The following is a 22,846-nucleotide window of genomic DNA, read 5'->3' as shown; positions in this document are numbered from 1 at the left end:
AGATCCTTATTTTCAATTTTTAGCTTTCAGGTTCTAGTTGAATTAACCATTCTAGGTAAGCACCTATAACTACTCAAGCATGGTAGAATCTTTACTCAAACATCATCTTTAATAATCACATGATTACTCTTGTTACTCTATGTGATAAAGGGAATAAGCAGTCTCATACATCGTGAGAGGCGGACGATTCTGAATCGAGATTCAACCCTTGCAAGGTAAACCTAACACACACGCTTGGAACACCACAGGGTTGTTCCGAAGCAACCGTTTGCCTTTCATTCCGACTCGTGGATCAGATCCACCACAAGCGACTGCAGGTCATACGCACTACAAAAGTGCAGGACGTACGTCTGTAGCGCGACTACAAAACCCGTACTCCTGGTTGCCCAGCAACACATATGCCTACACGTCGAACAGAGTAACCAAAAGAAGCAAATACATGTGGTGGGAGGTATGTCCACTCCTCGGGCCGATCGGTTACTAGGCTTACCGCTTACCATATTTCACGGCATGTGGCTAGTACTTTCAAACGCTTAGCCACCGCTACCACACACTGCGACCTTAACAAAATTCATCAACACAGACGGGGTATCATCTTGACCATGATACCTCACAAAATTCCCGTCCGGCATCCTTATAGTGATAACAGGAATGTAAGTCATTACAATTCCTAAGTCGCGCGAGTGACAGGAAATCACTCGACTTCTACCGGTCCTATAAGCAGAGCAGCTAGTCGGACTCAGTTCTAGTGTTCAGTACATTGGTTTCTAGGATAATGCAACTAGGTTTTCAAACAACTCCTACGAACCTAATGCATAAAGAGATACATATAAAAGTAATATAAGTTGCAGTGTAATAAGGTAGGGGTTATGTCCGGGGCTTGCCTTCGCTAGCAGAGTTGGGGTTAGTCAAACTAGTTTCTTCCGAACCTTGGTTCGGGGCTTCAGAGAAATCCGTAACAAAAGTCCCGGGGTCTTCCAAACAAATTTCTTCTTGTTCTGGGATCAGTTGATAATCCCCGTCAGCGAGAGTGGTCGAGTCTACATGATATGCAAATTACACGTTATAGAATGCCTTTACCTTTAGTTTACTTCCCGATAAAGTTGCAATCCAATATAAATAACCTTTTATTTGGATATATTTCCTAATTACTTTGTACTGGGCAGTCATTTATTGAGCACTAATAAATTTACTTAAATTCATTAAACAATACATTGAGTTAGGTTAAGTGTTCAATTAGTAGTATGGAGCAGCAAGTGGTGTGGTTCCCATTAACAATTATATTAAAAGCTCTACATATTATCCTCTCAAGTGATATGATTTTTAAGTTACCATCACCTTCAAAATCAAATATATAATATCCAATTTAATTAACATCTAATTCATGGTTGAAAATTTGATAATATGTTGCACTAATACTAAACAGAACAGTAATATATTTTTCATGATTTGTGAATATATGAAAGTGTGTGTATTAATTATACTACACATTATTTCTAACAAAATCTATACAAGAAGAAATTATTACTAGAGTACAAGATTAATTATTTTCTTCAATTCTACATGTTAAAAGAAAATTATTGGCACTGGTTTTACTAATTTATCATTTTTCTATGAATTACTATGTAATTCTTAAGCCTACAAGCAATTAACTTTGATATTTAAATTAGGTCATCAAACATTCAAAAACTGAAGTCGACCCTTAAAGCAAAGTTACAGATCCTTGTCTAAAGTTTCTAACAAAATTTAGTTTACTATTTTATGAATTTTCTTTGAAGAGATATGGCATTTCTAAGTTGACAGCCAAAATTACATAAGTAAGTCCTTGGGCACTATTCCTCTGAGTCTATGGCTTTACACTTAACCCTCTGGATTTCTTTTCCTTCTAACCCGAGGTCCCTGGCCGTGAATCCGAGCAGAGCAGGGCGGTGACGGCCGTGTTCCGGCGACGGTGATCACCGGCGATGAGGTCTAAGGGGTGGGAAAGGGACAGTAGCTCACAAGGGTCCTTATGCGCCACGTGTCGAGGGTTGGAACGGCCGGGAAGAGGGATCCCGACGAGGACCCGAGGCGGCGGCGGAGGGTTCAACGGCGACGAGGGTGCTCCGGCGATGAACGTCGGCCAACAACCTGCGCACTAGAACCAGTGAGTCGTGGTGAACGTGCACGTGTCATCAATTGGATGAATTCGTGCTGGATCGAGGGAGTTCGACGGAGACCGATGCGGCGGCGGCGAGGGAGATCGCCGGCGAGCGTCGGGAAGGCGCTGTAGTGCACCAGAGGGTCAATGGATGGGTCGGGCAGCTTCAGGGGGATGATGTGGTTCTGTTAAGGGTGATGTGGTGGCTCGGGAGTACCTGCAACGGGCTGCCCACGGTGGAGGCCGACGGCGACGGCGGCGGCGCTCGTCGAGGACCGGGTTCCAGTGGAAATTGGGGAGGATCAGGGGGTCGTCGAGCACGAGTAGGTCACGGGGAAGCTGGTGCGAGAGTTGGCTGGGGTGGAGGAGGTCCGGTGTGAGCTGTCCACAGGCGGGTGGTGCACGGCCGGAGAGGAACGGGACGACGGCGGCGGAATGTAGCTCGGTTTCTGGAAATTGGACACGGGAAGTAACAGAACAGCACGTATGTGTTGATGTGGTGCTGCTGCGCGCGAGAGGGAGGAAGTTAAGGCATTGTAGCGAGCTGTCCACGACGGTGAGGAGGTGGCGGCCGGAGGAGGTTCGGGGATGGCGTGGCGTGCGCGCGTGCGGCCAGGAAAGGAGAGGGAAGCGGTCGGAACGGAGGGAAAAGGACGCGTGGAGGTGTGCTGCAGCTGGAGGTGGCGCTCGGGGCGCGGGATCGACGGCGAGCGGCAGTGGCAGGAGCGGCGCAGAGAGGGAAGCGGCGCTTGCCAGAGGAAGACGAAGCAGGGGGTGTCAGGAGGACTAATTCGTAAATTCCAAAGAGTTCAGGGACCCCACTGTAATCTAAAATTTTCCTACTGCTACAAAGGTCAAATGGAAAAGTGCTCAACATGAAAGTTGTAGAGAATTTCAAACTCTATAAGATGGCTTTAAGGTTCGAGTTCAAAATCTCAAAGAATATAGTTTTATTTTAAATTTTAGAGCGTCATTCAATTTATAAACTTTGTCTTGTAATTCAAACCAATTGCTTTAATGCTTAGGGTCTTTTTGCGAGTTTTCCTGCAGTAATCATGACTAGTTCATTTTGCACTTTAGTCCTTAGGTAAAACTAAGTTTTACTTTTATCTTTTTACCATTTCACATATAAGTCCTTATATGTTTGTATAATTACATAAAGGTCCTTAATTTCATATTAAGCCTATTTCCCTTAGTGTTTATTTATCCTTTGCTCTTTTCTTTTCTATAACCATCTGAAATTTGACACTTAGGATCATTTCCACATACTTGCACAGGAAAATTTATAAGACTTGAAATTTACAAATGTACCCTTATTGCCTTGTACACTCGTATACACTATATCCTGCTTACATATTCTACACCTAAACTTAGTATCTATTTGATTACTACCTGGATATCACAGCTCAAATCTAAAAGCTAATGAAAAATATAAACCCCGAGAAATGGTTAAACCCCGGATGCTGCTCTTACATTGTAATGGATAATGCAATATATGTATCCATCCTGATCAACACCCATATTATTAAGATTTAGCATACCATTCTACCAGCTGTTGACAGTTCTGCACTCCAAGAACACATCATCATCATCGGAACAACTCTGGGAAGGACCACATGATGAACCTGGCGTAGACGTCATTCTCCAGGAACTCGATGTGCGCAGCTCTGCCGATCATGGTGTTCAGGTTCCGTCCCTGGGTGGACTGGTCAAAGTTCACATCGCAGCGCATGAACACCCTTGTTTCGGATGTGGGAGCACGGATCTGGTCCAAGCAGTTGTTGAGCATTTCAGTGAACACCTGCCCCCGTTTTGAGTTATCTGATGATGAGGCGTGGCAGAGATCGATTCTTGCTGAATGATACGGGACATATCCATCCTAGCAATTAGAGTGATAAGAGTTTCAAGTAAGTAAAGTGATAGAGATGGCCAACTTTAAGCTTGGGAAAAGATGAGAATGCTGGACATATGTGTGGTGCTACCTGCGGCGATGATACTAGAATGATGTTCTGAAAGTACTCCAGTGTCTTCAGCTGCCCAAATAATAAAAAGATGAATTCATGCGACAGGCAGTTGGACTATCAGGGAATAGTTCAAATTTAACTGCTGTAGGCTAATGCAAGATTTAATGTACCTTGCAGAGCTTGTAAAAGAATGTGTTCTGTGGGTCGTGGTCATCACTGAAGGTGAGCTGATGCATGCACTGCATTCCCTTGAGCCTTTTCATAAGCCAGAGGCCAGAATTGAACAAAGAATTTGAGCTGTACCAGTAACCTAAGTGAGGCCCCGATATTGACATGTATGTATATAGGTTCTTCAAAAATGGCTGCAATTTGGGTTCTTTGAAATGGAACGATCGAACAGATCAGTCGTCACATACAGACCACCTATTCAGCAGGAAATCTTAGCTTCAAGGTCAATTTGAAAATACCTGTGAGGGCACTTCTAAGGATAATGTTGCCAATAGAGTGACCAACAAAACTAAGCTTCATCTCTTGGCAGCCTCCAATTTTGGAATACCTGTCCAGTTTCCTTTTGAGGAATGCCACTACTTCATTAGCAAGCCTACTACCCATTTCTTTAAAATCTCCTGAAGTTCTATCCTCATTTATCTGAGACAATAGGCACTCAGCTCCAGGATCAAGCAAAAGCCATTGGTTTCGAATAAGACGTAAATCCAAATGATGGCCCTGTTTATTTTAGAGGTCAGCAAATGTTTCAACTAAATATGTAGCAGATGTGAAAGGCTGAAACGACTATTACCAGTTCGGGCTAAGAAACTTACCTGAAATCCATGAACAAAAATGACAGCTCGTAATACGTAGCCACTCTTAAAACCACTAGTTTCTTCCTCCAAAGATAGTCCTCGTAGTAGAGGTGGTAGAAAAGTGCCAACTGGCTCTGAACTATCTGTTAAAAAGTCCTTGCTAGAACAATGTCCCGGAACAATCATGACATGTTTCTCTATCCGGACAACAGGGATACATGAAGGATCAGCATAAATATGCATATCTTGAATTGATCTTGTGTTAATCTGCAGTATGCTTTCTGTTAGTATCCTTTTTCTTAATAGTAGCATAAGCATTAAAGTTGAATGTTATTCCAGACATGGAGGAACACCAACCTTCATTTGTGCTATACTTTTCCTGTGCAGTTCAGCCTGTGACATCGAATTTTGTATAGGCTACAATACATGGAACCATCAAATATATAGCAACAAGAGAATACTATATGTCAATGCAGTTTCATATTAGAAAAATAAAAGTAATGGATTGTAAACATTCAAGAGTAGATAGTTACATCATGATGGACCTTCCGTGAACTGGAAATCCGAAGCAAATGGCCATGGCGAGGAGAATAGTCAGTCATGCTTCTCAAGTAGCGATGAGGAATCTCAATTTTTGAATGAATAATCCATATTGACCATTCTGCTTTCCGATCTAAATCCCAAATAGCATGCAAATAATCCAATATCTTGACTCTATGCGTCCTGCATTGGACGCACAGAAAGTTGGTGAAAGAGCCAAAAAATTAAGAACCCACAAGACTAAGAAACATCAGATCAATAAAAACACCTATCTTCTAAAATGAAATACAAGATAGAAGATAACTCACCTGTGAAATTTCAAAAACTCATTCCATATAAATGAGACTTGGTTGCTAACAATTTGAAATAATTCAAGCAATTCTTCCTCGGATAGAGTATACAGCATGACATCATCAGAAGTGTTTCCAACCATAACACCAGAACTCTGAAACAAGTAGTAATACAATGCGTTCAATCAATACAAATATTCTATAAAAGGGTAAAATATTTTCAGGTAAAATCAAGAATACCTCAAGAAAATCACGTAAGATGCCAGTCAGCTGGGGAGTAGTGCACTTTGTGAGTGTACCTTTCCCATTGCAACTAGACAAACCTGACTTTGATGGATGGATTGTCTCATATTTACCAAGGGTTAAGTCCATGCCATCTAAATCCTCAAGAGTATTACCAATAGCATTACTCATCTTCTTCAATTCCTCAAGAAGTATTTCCCTAGAAATTAGTGAAGCCTTAACAATATCATATGACTTTGAGCCAAAACTTTGCTCCATCGGCTGCACGTTACATACCATCTTTTACTCATAAAATTTAATAAATGTTTAAAAAGATAAAAATGCAATCTATTCATGTCTATGACTAAATGCCTATTGGCTATTCGCACAGCATAAACATATGTAGTGCAGCCGATGCTTGATTAAATGTCTAAGTACTTTGTATGTTTGTCACAATTTCAACATCACACAAGCTTTTGTAAATTGTAATGGAAACAGTATCCAAAAAAAATCTAAAGAATCACAAACCTGTGTACCTTCAATGATGATTTAGTTACACCGGCTTTGAGGTACACTATGTGTATTGTCAGATCCACGAGAGCAGAGTGTAAAGCATCAAAATGAACAGGGCAATATGAGTGTAAACCCAGGAGTACTTTATGTGGGATCCTAAATTCATGGACAGGGACCAATTCTGTGTCACTTGAATCTTGAACTTCAGTCCTATGATGCAAATAAAAGGGAACCAGCTTTATTTTTCATCAGAGTTGATGAATGTGGTCTGTAAGATGTTGGGTGCACATGAAATTTGCAAGAAACATTACAACAGCCAGCAAAATGTATCGGGATTAAAGTAACACAATAACATACACACCACCCGTTTCCCAGTGTTGGGATATATATAAGATCGAACTTCAGTATAATAGATGAAGTTGCTGGACCCTGGAATGGAGAAAGTGTACAGATCAGGCCAATGTAAACACCATTCATAAACAGAAGGAAAAATTACAATACTCGACCTCATCTTCACTGTTGGGTATGTAGAAAGACACCATAACTGACAGATAAATATCTTGCCTAGAATATTTAACAAGAAATGGCTGTGTACAGAAGCTATTGTCATAATCATCTATTCTCCAAAAGCCAAATGAGCCCTTCGCACCAATATCAACAGCTGCACAATCCACCTAGCATGTCATTATCTATTAGCCAAAGATTTCGAAATTCAGACGTCACCTGGTTAGAAATGTAGCAAAATGCCATTTAATGATAAAGCAACAAATAATAGCAGGTTTAACCCTCTTGCGGTGGTTTATCCTACTCCTGGATTGTTCTATCTTTATACTATCGGATTAATGAGCACACACAAGGATAAACCACCGCAAGAGGGTTAAAACTATTTGTTGCTTTAACATTGTGTCATATTATCCAACAATTATGAGGTAGTAAAATACACAGTTTGCCACGATGACAGTCTTCCTTTAATTAGGTGATGTCCTAATACCTTCTAAGTAGTTTTAATTTTTCATTAATATTTTGATGACATAGTTACAGGTAAAATATAATCCGAGATCCCTTGAACACTTCTGATCCTAAGTATATCAACATTTAGACAATGAGTCTGGCCTATATGCTGATTTTAATAATAAGAGAATAATTTACTTCTATTTAACAATAGACAAACTTCTCATGCTTTCGATGGCTGAGAATGGTGGGTATATGATTGAGTCAGAAACTGAAGTGCAACAGCACAGTATTTCCATCTAAACTATGTTTTGTTCCTTTTCAGATTATTGACGCAATGCATCATATTGATCACAATGAAGCAGCGATTTTTTTTTCCTTTTGTATCTCAAAACAATCAAGAAAACTGCATGTCACCGCATTATAGGAACCAGTGCAAATGAAGTACAACACAAAATCGAAGCAGCGAAAATTACACTTGCGAAATGCTCATGAGAGTGTCAGCAAGCAATTTGACCATTCACTTTCCACCTTCTAATCATGCAATAAAAACAGTCCATAAAACAGAAATCAAGTACATCTTCCTTTTCTCCAAGCGAATAAGCAAAGGTAAATTCGGACCTTCGTATTGGGTGACCCTGGCCGGCGATATTGGTGCCCTATGATCGTCATCCTCCCACAGGGCACTAATCTTCATGCGGTACCATCTGCAAGCAAACACTATGATTTCCCAGCTGAGAACAAAATGCCAAATTGTTCTCCAAAATTAACAAATAACCGCATATTATTATCTACATCAAGCAAAATCAAACGAATGCGTGTACCATTTAGAAACAAAATCAAAAGAAGGAAGCTCATGTTTTCTTGGAAAGAAAAGGAGAGGGATGGGGAATTTGCAGAGATCCTCGTTACCCTTGCTGGAACAAGTCCAGGTTGTGGAAGCGATCGATATAGATGGCCACCTCGTGTGCCGTCTCCATGACGATAGGCGCCCATAAGGGATCACCCCCGCGGCAGCGTTCCGCACCTGTCCCGACGCCGGCGACCGTCCAGCAATCCTCTCCCCAACACCCCGTGAACCGTGGTGGGGCCACCCTTACGACCTCGTCCCTGGCCCCTGTGTGTGGCCAGGTTGCATGTCGTTTTGGGGAGAACCGATGGTTGTGCAAGAGAGACGTATTGCTGAGATCATCCGCATGCAAATAAAGTATGAAAAAACTATAAATCTCAAATCAGGTATCAAAATTAAATTTTAATTGCACCATTATATTTTTTTTATAACAAGATCTTCAAAATAAGACTACACTTTAACAATATTTGGATGACATGCTTTGAAGAATACTTTTTATGAAGTAAGAACGAATATGGAATATTCGGAGTAAAATTGTTTCACCACCACAAAAAATTGCTCCACAAACCAATATGGTTATATCATGGGCAAATAGTACAACAAGTAAGTATACATCGAACAAATTATACTAGACAACGTACAAATAAGTACACATCCTTAACAAATTAATCTATATCCTCAACAAACTATATTCAAATTAAAAAAAATGAGTGCACATCATTGACCAATTTAGTCAGAAAGCAAATAAATAATCTATAATAGCGAAAAAATAAGCCTGCATCACAGAAATTCCATATTCAGAGTAAAATTGTTTCCCCATATTCCAAGATCTTCAAAATAAAACTACAATTGACTATATTTGTATGACATATTTTGAAAAATATTTTTAATGAAGTAGGAACAAATATTCCATATTCGGAGTAAAATTGTTTCCCCATCACAAAAGATTGCTCCACGAACCAATATGGTTATATCATGACCAATAGTACAAAAAGCGAACAAGTAATGTCAGACCCAGGCACACGGGACTGTCCACGTGGTACACTTCTCCTAGGATACGGGATGGGGTATGGCTCACGCCGTACATCTATTGTAACTACTCGTAATGCAGTAGGATTACTCGTACAGTAGTTGGACTTGTCAGACACGGTAGGAAACTGCCCGAGAAGTACTCGGGTAGAACTCTGGGCTTGTACCCAACTAGGACTTCCATGTAAAACATGTCCCCCCAGACTATATAAGGGCGGACAGGGACCTCCTCAGGGACAATCATTATCAAAGGCAATACAAACCACACAGGAATACAAACCATACAGAACGTAGGGTATTATGCTCTTGGCGGTCCGAACCTGTCTAAAACCTTGTGTTCCTTTGCACCTTCGAGTTTCTGATCTCGGCGACACCCTACCTACAAACTCACCACCTCGGGGGTATCCCTTGGTGGGCGTGGCGGTAAAACACCGACAACTGGCACGCCAGGTAGGGGAGTTCATCGAGCATCCACCGGAGAATTCGATGGCATCCTGCAACTTCAAAAGCACTGTGATCGACGAGGGCACAACCTTTATCTTCGGCTCTGCATCTGCGTCACCGACGGTTTGGGTGGCTTCGACAGCCACCTGGCCAACTCCAAGGAGCCAGAGGCCACTTCATCAACTCAAAGCAGCTCTAGACGACTTCATCGACAACCTTGACGACATGCTGCTTCCCGATCTGGCCCAGCAGATCGAAAAGATGTCCGTTTTCAACGTGACTTCCACTCGTGACGCACTAGATCTACTCGGGTCAGATTCAAACCAATATGAAAAGATCTCACGATCTAAGTCCCTCCCCGATTTGGAGGAGGATTTGGATCTGCTGCTCAAGATCAAGGACGTGGGCGCCACCACTCGCCGGGAGGCCCCCGTTTTTGACATCTACTCAGATTCCAACGAAGAGTACTCCCCGTGCAATACTACACCTTCAATTCGGTTACGAAAAGGACTCGGAGATGAGAGAGTCACCGCTTGCCGGGCGGCCCCCGCCCTTGAAAACCACTCGCAACCCGACGGTTAAACCGAAACGCTGTCGGGCAGCCTTCTGGGTTTAACCATCACATCAACACCGCAAGGACGTTTCGTGTACTGGAAGGACTTTGAGCCCTCCGAACTACTCGATTATGAGTCCTGCCTTGTGGCCTTCATGCAGGAACTACCCTTCCAGAAGGGTAGACCCCTCTCTCCCATTGCGGAAGAAGGAAAAGTAGCACAGAGCTACTCAAGTACAGACTTAGGGCTAACCACTCGCCAGATCGTCAAGTCTGTATGGCCTCCCTTCGCAATGCGGAGGACGACGAGTTGTACCCCCAGTACGACAATGAACAACTCACGAACGTCTCAGCCGATGAGCCCACAGCTGATGCTCCCCAAGATGAAGACGAGGAGCACCGAAGGATCCGGCGGGCAAAGAATGCCAAGCGCGCTCAACGCAGGCGCAACACGCAGAACCGCGCTGGCGCACCAAGGGATCTTAACAACGGTTTTGCAGTAGTCGCGGATCACGAGTACCGTACGCCGATTGGCGCCATCGCAGAAGCGCGCCATCGCAGAAGCAGCACTCTTAGCTCAACAACTCCCATCCAATCCTCAGATACAAAGGTTGCAGTACTTGACCCAACGCGCGCTCGTGCAACTCGATGGGCAACATCCAGTGTCCTCCACTCGGAATCAGCTCTTGAGGTCTGAGCACTATGGTGATACCGCGCTGGTCAGTCGCACCCTGGAGGAGGCCACGGGAGCTGGAGGAATGACAACCGCTAGCGCAATGAGGGCCACCTGTCCGCGCGTGGCAACATTGAACAAGAAGTACAACAACCCCCTCGCAACCAGCGTGGGGCAAGGCACCACGGCCAAGATCCAGTCGAGGCCAACCTCCATGATGCTCCCACGGTCGACCTTAGGCAGAAAATCAACAAGGGCCGCGACGCGCGGCTTGTTATTGAAGTGAGAAGAAGGGGCCGTACCGATAAGTACCACAACAATGACGACAGTGACCGTTTCCCCACCTTCACCACCAGTATCACCGACAAGTCCTATCCCAATGACTTCAAACCAGTCAGAATCCCCAAGTATCACGGTAAGCAGGACCCGCGACAGTGGATTCATTGCTACTCCATTGCCATTGAAGTTTCAGGGGGATCCAACTCTACAAAAGCTTTCTACTTCCCGGTGGCTCTAGAGTTCGCGCCCCTCACGTGGCTTGAAAGCCTCAAGACAAACTCCATCGACTCGTGGGAGGACCTCAAGCGGGCCTTCATCGACAACTTCCACGGATGCATGATCAGGGCGGGCACTCGCCATGACTTGTCCCAGGTGAAGCAGGAGATGAACGAGACCCTAAGGTCCTACACATGATGTTTCTTCGAGACGCGCGCCACCATCGCCAACATCACCGATGAGGACGTCATCCGTTGCATCCAACACGGCCTCTTCTCGAAGAACACGTACCACGACTTCGGGCGCAACCGCCCGACTACTTCTGTGGAGCTGCGTGACATGATGGCATGGTGGGCCGACCAGGAGGACGAGGAAAACGACCGCTTCCCCAAGTGCAACCACGACAAGCAAGACAATGGCAACGGCCATTTTGACAAAAGCTAGCAAAACCACTCGGGGAACACCCGAAAGCGCAAGCCAGACCATGAAGTCGCGGCTGTCGAGCACAACCCGCGTTGCAAGAAGTTAGAAAATAACCACTCGGAATATGAGCAAGTCTTGCACAAACAATGCCCGATACACCCGAAGTCGCGGCACACGCTCTTCGAGTGCGTCACCATCCGTAAATCACTCAACGCACCACCCCTCCATCAAGCGGAAAAGCGAAAGGACAAGGAGGATGACGAAGGAGGTGACAAGTTGGGGCGCTCAAGACTTCTAGGATCCGAAGAACGTCATCAACGACATCTTCGGTGGAGACGGTGGATTCCCATCCAAGCGCGTAGAAGCTAACCCTGCGCGAAATACTCTCTGTGGAGCCGGCCACGACAAGGCCTCTGAGATACAGCAAGGTCCCGATCTCTTTTTCCAGGGACGATCAATGGACCAGCTTCTCCGAGCAGGGAAAATTTCTGCTCATCTTAGACCCTGTCGTGGTGGGCTCACAGCTCACCCGAGTACTCATCGACGGCGGGAGTGGCCTCAACATGCTCTTCGCGAGTACCCTGAAGAAGATGGGACTGGACATCTGCAAGATGCTTACTCCCAGCAGAGCTCCTTTCTACGGCATTGTCCCGGGTAACGCGGCTACACCACTTGGGTCAGTGATCCTGCCAGTCACCTTCGGGATAAAAGACAACTACCGCACCTAGTATATAAATTTTGAGGTGACGGATTTCGACTCGTCGTACCATGCCATCCTTGGCAGACCAGCACTCGCCAAATTCATGGCCGTACCCCACTACGTCTACCTGCTACTCAAGATGCCAGGAAAGACGGATGTACTCACACTCCGTGGCGACCTGAAGAAGTCGCACGACTGCGACCAGGAGGCGATCGAGTACGCCATGACTTTACGCGTGCTAGAGCCATCTGCATAAGTACTCGCGGCCACGCTGAAGCTGACCAACATAGAGATGGAGATCTCCAACCAGCGGCCTAGCCAGTCGAGGGTTAAACCCAATCCCAGCGGTGTCGGCATCAAGATCATCCAGCTGCAAGAGAGCGACCCGTCCAAGACTGCTTTGATCGGGGGCGGCTTAGGCGACAAATAGGAAAGCGCGCTCATCAGCTTTCTTAGGGCTAACCGGGATATATTCGCGTGGAAACCAGCGGATATGCCAGGGGTGCCCAAGGAGTTGATTGAGCATTGTCTAAACGTCGACCCTAAAGCCACTCCGAAAAAGCAACGACTACGACGTTTCGCCCCCGACAAGAGGGAGGCCATCAAGAAAGAGTTAGCAAAACTATTCGCGGCTGGTTTTATTAAAGAAGTGTACCACCCCGAGTGGCTAGCTAACCCTGTACTTGTATTAAAAAAGAATAACAATGAATGGAGGATGTGTGTGGATTATACTGATCTTAATAAACACTGAACGAAGGACCACTTCACGCTCCCACGCATCGACCAAGTAATCGACTCGACGGCTGGCTGCGTCTTGTTCTCCTTCCTCGACTAGCAGGCGCAGCAAAGTGTATGTTCTAGTAGGGGGCAATCTGTACAAGCGTGGATCAGCATCAGGCATACTCATGAAGTGTGTCAGCAAGGAGGAGGGCAAAGAGATGCTCCAAGAGATTCACGAAGGCGTGTGCGGGAACCACGCAACTTCTCACACACTAGTCGACAAGGCATTTTGATCTACTTTCTACTAGCCGACTGCTTTGGCAGATGCCGAAGCACTCGTTCGCCGGTGCACTAACTGCCAATTCTTTGGCAAACAGCCCCATGTTCCGGCTCATAACCTCATCACTATACCACCTCCATTGGCATTTGCATGCAGGGGCCTGGACATGATAGGGCTCTTAACAACTGCGCCAGGAGGTTTCACACACGTGTTGGTGGCCATCGACAAGTTTAGCAAGTTGATTGCGTATAAGCCAATCGCAATGCTCACTAAAGACCGAGTGGTTACTTTCATCTGCAACATCTTACACCGCTTTGGCTTCCCCAACACCATCATCACAGATTTGGGATCTAATTTCCACTTGCATCAGTTCTGTGATTTCTGTGAACGCGGCTCTATTGAAGTCAAATATGTTTCGGTGGCTCATACGCGGGCGAATGGCCAGGTTGAGCGCGCCAACGGATTGATTCTTGCTGGATTAAAGAAAAGAGTTTATAAGGAGAATAGCAAAAAGGGTGGCAAGTGGATCAATGAGATCTTATCAGTAGTCTGGGGGCTTCGCACACAACCAAGCAAAGCCACAGGCCAGTGACCTTTTTTTCTTGTATACGGGTCTGAAGCTATATTACCAGCTGATGTAATATGGAAGTCTCCACTACTGGAGATGTTTGAAAAAGGCGAAGTTGACACTGCCAGACATCTCGAGCTTGACTCAGCTGAGGAAATCCGATGCAATGCATTATTGCAGTCGGCCCGCTATTTACAAGGAGTTCGTCATTACCACGACAGGAACGTTCAACAATATTCTTTCAACGTTAGAGATATGGTTCTTCGACGTATCCAGGATGATACTAGGCTACACAAGCTTAATTCACGGTGGGAAGGACCTTTCATTGTGCACAAGGTTACAGGACCTAGTTCTTATCGCTTACAATAACTGGATGGCCAGGAGGTACCAAATTCTTATGGAATATTGAACATCTATGGCGGTTTCATCCTTGATCCTCTGGGGACATCTTCTATTAGTGCCTGGAGATTGATAATACTAGTACAACTCTATTTTACCGGTTTACGACTGGTACAACATGCAAGTTTACTGAAGGGGTCTCACTCCCATACTTTCTGTAACTAATTACTAGTTTCTGAGCAGTATCTTAGATTACTAAAGGGGCCTTACGCTCATACTTCCAGTACAACACCGCTCTACTGGTTTGCGACTGGTACTACGCGCAAATTTGCTAAAGGGGCCTCGCTCCCCTAGTTCCAGTAACATATTACTTGTTTTCGACTTGTACACTATGCTATTGAAGGGGCTTCACTCCTATGACAAGAAGTTTACTAGTTTACGACTAGCTGTGCACATATTCGACTACTTCGACTACTTATCTTGACTACAATCCTAGTCGGGATCGAGTCCGACTAGATGCCTTCATCGACTGATTTAAGCACCAGCAGCTACTTGCTCAATGCTTGGACTCGGGGGCTAGCACCACCGTTTTTCTACGACTACTTTACGATTATCATCTGACTTCTGGCTCGGAGGCTTGATGTGACAAGGCACTCAACATGTCTCAAGGGACAGCTCTCATGCTTACATGCTGGACGCTGTACAATTACTCGACAATACCCGATCCAAGAGGCTTTTTAAGATTTATCTTGGGTAAATATTTGTTAACCATTATTTTAGAAATTTTATTCCAAAATAAGAGGTTTGTTCAAAATATTACCCAGATGACTTATTTAGTCATTGGCTCAGGGCACAAAGATTGATTTGGGAGGTAATTTTGGGTGTTGGTTGGGGATGTTATTTGTTTCACCATTTTTTCAGAGAACTCATCCCGAAAAAAAAGAGGTTTTCAAATTTACTACACCAATTTGCCAATATTCACCATCAAATCTTTGCCGTTATATATTGCATGCCACGACTCTTTGGATCCTTTATTCCAAAACTTGAGGATTTCGATTCAAGGTTCGGAGGCTGCAGGACATGTGTCATCAGCGACTTATTTTTCAAATCTGCTGGAACATAAGGATAGAAGACTCAAGATTGAAATTGACCCTCAGCCTGATTCTACGAGTCAGCCTAAGGCTCGGGGGCTACTCCATATGGATTGCGAGTTTAATCGCACCCCATATAAAAAAGACTTGATAACTATTTGAGGCATGAGCACCTCATGCCTCGACGCAACCAAGAAAGTACTTGGAAGATACCTTCAAGACAAAGTTCAAAAGAACTCGAAGACGCCTTCAGAAGTACTCGGACACCTACAGTACTCAGCTACGAAGAGCTCGGTGGCTTGTCAGACCTAGGCACACGGGACTGCCCACGTAACACACTTCTCTTAGTATACGGGATGGGACATGGTCCATACCCTACATCTGTTGTAACTACTCGTAATGAAGAAGGATTGCTCGTACAGTAGTGAAACTAGTTGGACACGGTAGGAAACTATGCGAGAAGTACTCGGGTAGGAAACTACCCGACAAGTACTCGGGTAGGACTCCTGGGCTTGTACCCTACTAGAACTTCCATGTAAACTTGTCCTCCCAAACTATATAAGGGTGGACAGGGACCCCCTCGGGGATAATCATCATTAAAGTCAATACAAACTACACATGATGTAGGGTATTACGCTCTCAGCGGCCCGAACCTATCTAAAACCTTGCGTTCCTTTGCACCTTCGAGCTCCTGATCTCGACGACACCCTACCTACAAACTCACTATCTCGGGTGTATCCCTCGGTGGCGGTAAAACATTGACAGTACCCCATGTTGCAGATCTCCCTTTGAATGTTGTAGATGTGGTAGCATTAGGTGTAGATCTTGTGTTTGACTGCTTGTTGCATCATGTCATGGCTTGTACTATGCACATCTTCATAGATGTACATATTTTTCCACTGCCATCTAATACAAGAAGTTTTATGTTTGTAATAGCCATGGATGATGTTGCCAGTAAGCGCCGCCAACTGATCCTTAAGGGGGCAGCTTTAGTTTCTGTCATTAGTGCATGGATGATGATTAGATTTAGGTACCAGTTGACTGCTAGACCTCCAATTTCTTATGGTCCAATGTTTCCTGGAGATGAGTAGAGACAGAAAAACCTTAGCTTTATTTACAACTCTAATGACACCCAATGTGTTAATCAGCTTAGAATGAAAAGGGTCCCATTCTTCCACCTTTGTGACCTGTTCCGCAATCGTGGCCTACTCAAAGATAGTTTCCACTGCAACATAAAAGAGCAGGTTGCAATGTTCCTTCGAGTTGTAGGCCACGATCAAAGGTTTAGGTGCATCCAAGTTCCATTTTTAAGGTATGTGAAACAAGAAGTAGGTATTTCCAAGAAGTTCTTTATGCAGTAGGGTAACTCAGAGCTGAGCTGATTCTGCCACCCTCCACCACTGTACACTAATACTATGTGCTTCAAGTAATTAATGTTATGGTCCTGATTTAGGATTCTGTGGGTGCAATTGATGGAACCCATGTGCTAGCAAGAGTGCCAGAGCTGCCTTTCTAGAAAGAAAGCACACAACAACTCAGAATGTATTGGCAGCTGTGGATTTTGATTTAAGGTTCACTTATATCCTAGTTGGATGGGAGGGATGGGAGAGATCAGTTCATGATGCTCTAATCTTAGCTGATGCACTTCAAAGGACTGATGGTCTTAAAGTACCTCAAGGTAATAGGCAAAAAATACATACATAAGGTAACCAATTGGCAGTCATCCAATCACGGGCCCAAATGGCTTCCCAAGCCTGGCTTGGGCTAGCCTTGCACTACTCGTACCCAGGCTAGAAGATATGCAACCATCCAATCACCACCTAAGGGCGCGTTTGGTTCGATGCATTTGCCCTAGCCTGGCTCGTGAGGTGCAGTGATGAGCAGTTTGGTTGCCTGGGAGTAGAGCTCGGCCTGGCTGGTGGCGTGCAAATCGCCCCGCCGAGCCTGGCTACCGAGAAACCAAAACGAAATCCGTTTCTGGCGGGCTTGGCTCGCGGGAGTCGCGAGGGAACACGCTGAGGCTCAAAATATGCATGTTTATCTGCCTCATCCAGTCATCCAAACAGCAGCTGAATTTGTCCAAGCTACGTTCGCTCAGTTAACCAAACACATGTACATGGCATATACATATCCAGGCTCACCTCAGCCTGGGTGGTTTGATGCGAGCCAGGTTAAACCGCTCAAGAAACCAAACGCGCCCTAAGCGTTTGTGCAGAGGCAGGCTCGCGCGGTGCGGAGGGAAGCGCGTTGGTGAGCGTGCGCTGAGATGAAAAAGCGAATTGGCTGAGCGCTCGCTGGGCAACCAAACGGAATCTCTCGTGAGCATGTCTGGCTGCAAACGCAAACCAAACAAAACGCTGCGGGCGGCCCGGAGGGTGGGGTGGTGCAAGACCGACTGCTCTGCCTCTGTCTTGGACTGTCTTTTTATTAAAAAAAACAAATCCGTAAACATGTACGGAGCGTAAAGGTGGCCGGCGGTGGTGGGTTGCAAGTGATGCTGTTCAGCTCCCGGTCACGGTGATGCTGCTTGAATGATATAAGAAGGCGTTCGCAGCTGCTCAATGGAGAAGAGGCTCGCAAGGAGCACCAACCACAGGCAGCCAAGAACGGAGACAGAGGAGTGCAGAAAGAGATGGCAGTCTTGAGAGGCGACGCGATGCCCTGGCGGAGGAGATGACCGTGCCTGCGACGGTGGGCCAACAACATTAGTGTGAAGCCTCTTTGTTGAAATTATGCAACCAACACTATGGGTACGATAGAAGATAAGAAAATGACGCATGTACTCCTATTTAATATTTTATTTGGTTGTCATTTTACTAATTTTATAGCCGGATAGGAATAATTATTTTCCAAAAGTATTCCCGAGGTCGCCCTAAAAGTATTTTGGTGATGCCTAGAGGGGGGTGAATAGTCATATCTGAAAAATCTGAAAAAAATTTCGCAGTAATTAAATGTGTCAGAACTTCCGACACTAGATCAGAACTTCCGACAAATTTAAAGTTCTTATATGAAATTCAAAATTAAACTTGAAACTGCAGAATCTGACTGAATCAAAAGTTGCACAATGATACTGGTAGACTTCTGCATGTGATCTTTGCAAGCATAACAACTCGAGTATGTAGATCTGTATAAAACAAACTCTAGGTCAATAAGAGCTAAATAGATGCAATAAGCACAAGATACAAGAGATTTGTTCCCAAAATTCACTTCCACTGAGGAAGCCACGTCTCCGTTGAGGAGCTCACAAAGAGCCAGGTCTTCCACTAACTCTTTACCTCACTCAATCAACCACAATGAAGGATTGAGTCACTTACTATGAAATCCACCAAGGATAGGGTAATACAAACTTCCCCGGGCGCATATACACGAGAGGACGCTCCACGGGCGACACGAAACCGTCTAGAAGCAAGCTTCAAGTGTAATAAATACGAATCGAAGGATGAAGATGCTTCAAGTGCTTTTGAGATGAACTTAGCTACCCTTTCACTTAAAAGGTTGAGTCTCACACCTCAATCTTGCTCTCATCCAAACCCTAGCTCGAATCAATTAAAGGATTAGCTCAAGGAGGGATTGGGAAGGAGTAATAAATGCTCTTGAAGGTGTTTGTCTCGGGTTAGGTCAGCAGCGAGTGAAGGGTGGCTGAAAGGTTATAAATACCCAAGCCCCAAAACTAGCCGTTAATGCACTGGTTAAGTGATTGTCGGAACTTCCGACAAATTAAAAACAGCTGGCCGAGGATCCCTTGTCGGAAGAATCCAGCTTGTTCCGACGAGTGTCGGAACTTTCGACACACACTGAGATAGTCAGAAAACTAGATGCACAAGTGTGTGATTTTGTGTCTCTCCTTGATGGTTAGCATCTTAAATAAGCACTTTGACACTTTCATGCTATCTGTTCGCATCCCTCTTAATAGTACGATATTTTCTAACTCAAATTCAAAATATAAAATAAGTAAAGATCTTCTTTTAAGTCCAACACCATCCTTTAAACAAATTTGACGTCTTTTTTTGCTCTTTTTCATTTTATTGAATTTTAACTTGCCCATAACTCGATAAATTTATTAGCTCCTTAATTTGTATGTCATCAACACCAAAACCCACTTAGAGGACCAAATGCACTTTCACGCCCACAGGGCGAGTGTCGGCATGGCCGCGCCCCACGCCACCGCAGACCGGCGGCCTCCGTTGACCCGAGGCGAAGCAACCTCCAGCCCCCATCGCGGGGCGAGAGTAACGGCGCAGGCCCGCACCCACAGGCCCACCGCGGGATGAGAGCAACAACAAGGCCGCGGGACGTGGCCACCCGCGGGGCGAGCGCCGGCACAGGCCGCGACCACTCGCGGGGCGAGCGTCGGCACGGCCGCGCCCCCCACGGCCTCCCACGCCACGGGAGCCCACCCCCGCGACGAGAAGCAGACCTAGCCGGGGGGTGGGAGGGTGGGTAGGGGGACGGCCAGATCCGGCCAGGCGGACCCTGGATCCAGCGAGGAGGAGGCCGGATCCGGCCCCGACGGCCAGCGGTGGAGCTTCCGCGACTAGGTAAGAAGGTCAGGGAGTGAAGGCGTAGGGAGAGAGAAGGGAGGGAGAAGAGGTGGACAGAGCCTGCTTCGGCTCGGCCGGAGGCCGCCGCCGCTGCCTGGATGGTCGCCGGCGGGGGAGGGGGGGGGTTGGAAGGCGGCGCGACGGACTCCCCCCGAGTCGCTAGGAGAACGACGGCAGGGGGGGTGGTTTCCAAATTCTGGCCTTCTAGGCTTGTCCTGAATCCTATTAGCGCGCATATGTACAATTTGATCCATCTCTGGGCCTCGTTGCCCCTTGTAATTGACCATGTAAATTTGTCTTGATACTTCAATAAAGTTCAGGTAACCCAGGGTTGCCGTAGTTTTCATCAGAAAATGTTGCTACGCTTGTGAGATGGACTTCGGTTTATGTTTTATTCATTCATGTGATTCCTGGAGCTCGGAACCTAGCCACCGCCTATTTATTTGCTGACGCTCGACTATTCAGTTTTGCAATATGACAATACCACTCAGCACTTAGTGTTAATTATTGTCATTCAACATTCATATTAGACCAAGTTCGGACTAGCTTTTTAGTTTTTATGCAGCTAAGAATAATCCAACCACCCAGCTAACAGTAATCCCATAAGCTGGCTCTCCTCAGCTTCCTAAAAAACTAGAGTTTTTTAGATCAAGACTTTTTTTTTGACAAAATGATGATTAGTATAAAGTACAGGCTGCCTAAGTTGGAAATTACTTTGTCAACCAAAAGATCAAGGAGGACCAAGAATCCATAACATATAGTCTGAGCTGAAGAATTGGTGGTGTTATCCTTTTCATCATTAGATATTTAGATCTACGCTATGCGTATTGTAAGATCTCACCGCAGTTCAAGGCATGGAAATCTGATGAACCATGTACTTTAGAGAGTGGTTTCAGAGTACAGTTCATGTGAACAGAGACTGAATATTTTAGAACATGGAGGTTCTAACTTCTTCCAGCTTGCACTCTGAATATCTTTGGTGTTCCATTTTCATATTTTTTTTGGCTATTTGTGTTGATTCAATCACTTGAAATTTTCTGGTCCAGATTTATGAATATTCCTATTTACTGAAAACTCTAAATATCGTTTTCAGAATATCGCAATGTTTGAACCAGCCTCTTAGACTAATTCATTTCTCCTGAACGCAGAGTAAAAACGACAAACAAGTAACTGCAATTCATTGCTGTATATAATCTCTTCCTACGTCCGTTACCTCGAGCTATTGCAAAAGTGAAATACAAGAACGTTGAAAACAAAAATAAAAAATGATCAAAACTTGGGTCGCCATCCCATTCTCTTCAGAATTGTGTGTAATATTTGTCAATAAAAAGGTAAAAAAAGGGTACGCAGCAGAACAAACCTGTAAAAGAAACATCCGCATCGAAGAAGAGGATGATGGCTCAATGAATTCTTCAGGGATATTCAGACCTGGTTCCTATCTCTGACGGAGCAAGTCAATTCCAATAGCAAAGGATACCATTCCCTAACAATCCAAGCAGTCTGGATTGTTTGGCGTGAAAAAAATAACAGAGTCTTCAGGGATCAGAGGGAGCCGGCCCAACGGCTCATGGACGAACTACATGACGAAGCTGTGCTATGGATGACCGGCAGTCAGCTAGAAGCGGATAAAAAGGTTTCTTCTTATCAATTGGCGCCGGCAATGATCCGGGTTTTCACTTTTCAGACAAATAAACTGCATCACTGAGCAAAGAGAAAACACGGGCTAGCTAAAACTGGAAGAGCCTAGGTGAAAGCAGGCTCCACGCTCTCCTCCCTTTACCTGCCTGGCCGTGCATTCTCCTTCTCTGCGGCTCTGCCATCGTCGACCGCCCCTCGATCACAAGATCACTACCGGAAGGGAGGGGGGGCTCCTCGGCCATGGTGTTGTCGCGCATGCTGCTTCTGCGCACGCCGTGGAGCCGCGTAGCGCCACCTGGGCTGAATCCAGCTCGTGCCGTCGAAGTTCGCGGGTCCACGGCGGCGGCGGCGGCCGCCGCCGCCTCCCTTGCTCCTCGTTCGAGTTCTTGCGGATGGTTTGAGGGTGGAGCCTGGAGTGCGGGGCATGAGGCGAAGTCGGCTCGAGCACGGAGATGGGTTGGACGGCCATGGCCGACGGCCGGCGCCTTATGCAGGGTGTTCAACATTTTTGCAGAGAGCCCCCTAGGTCGGATCTGATTATTTTTATAAAGCCTCCTATTTTGGATCGCGATCCATAACCGCGATCCAATTATTTATATAAAACACTCTAATTCGGATTACGATAAATAATCGCGATCCGATTATTATATAAAACCCCCTACATATTTAAAAAATAGTCCCTTCGCCATGATTGCTGTCGAGCTCCCTCCTCCCGCGCGGCTTGCCGTCGTGTACGTGGCTCCACTCCTCCTCCTGATCTCCGTCCCCTTCCCCGGCGCCAATCTCCCCTGCCGCGCCCTCCTCCCTCAGCCATTGGCAGCCATCAGATCGCCGTTGCTCGTCGGGGCCTAGCGCGACGCGCCGGCCGGCCGGCGCCGCTGTTCTGGCGCGTAGGAGCCATGAGGCCGTCGCGAGAGGCGACTGGTGCTGCTGGGGCCAGTGACCGTGTGAGCGCTCGTGGCCATCGCCGTTGCTGAATGCGCACACCGTTCGGGCTGGGACGAATCAGCTGATGTTGTTCTTCCATGTACTGTGCTGAACTGATTAGGGCCTGTTTGGATCCAACAGCAAAAGGGCAA

At 45.7% G+C, this 22,846-nt stretch overlaps 1 protein-coding gene across 1 annotated transcript; it reads right to left on the bottom strand.

The window, feature by feature from the left end:
• Window positions 1-3,508: 3,508 nt before the first annotated feature.
• On the bottom strand, window positions 3,509-8,403 carry LOC112903185 (protein FAM135B-like). Its single transcript, XM_025972405.1, has 14 exons — window positions 8,336-8,403; window positions 8,045-8,130; window positions 6,979-7,133; window positions 6,837-6,901; window positions 6,496-6,682; window positions 5,978-6,241; window positions 5,756-5,892; window positions 5,441-5,630; window positions 5,265-5,324; window positions 4,926-5,174; window positions 4,572-4,830; window positions 4,275-4,480; window positions 4,123-4,173; window positions 3,509-4,019 (listed from the first exon to the last, which is right to left on the bottom strand). Exons 1-14 carry the CDS (start codon window positions 8,401-8,403, stop codon window positions 3,729-3,731), a joined length of 2,268 nt encoding a protein of 755 aa, XP_025828190.1. The 3' UTR covers window positions 3,509-3,728.
• Between the last annotated feature and the right edge of the window lie 14,443 nt (window positions 8,404-22,846).

This window comes from Panicum hallii, chromosome 8 (genome assembly GCF_002211085.1).
Source record: "Panicum hallii strain FIL2 chromosome 8, PHallii_v3.1, whole genome shotgun sequence".
Lineage (NCBI taxonomy): Eukaryota > Viridiplantae > Streptophyta > Magnoliopsida > Poales > Poaceae > Panicum > Panicum hallii.
The sequence above is the reverse complement of the archived record's forward strand: the minus strand, read 5'-3'. Positions and strand labels throughout refer to the sequence as shown.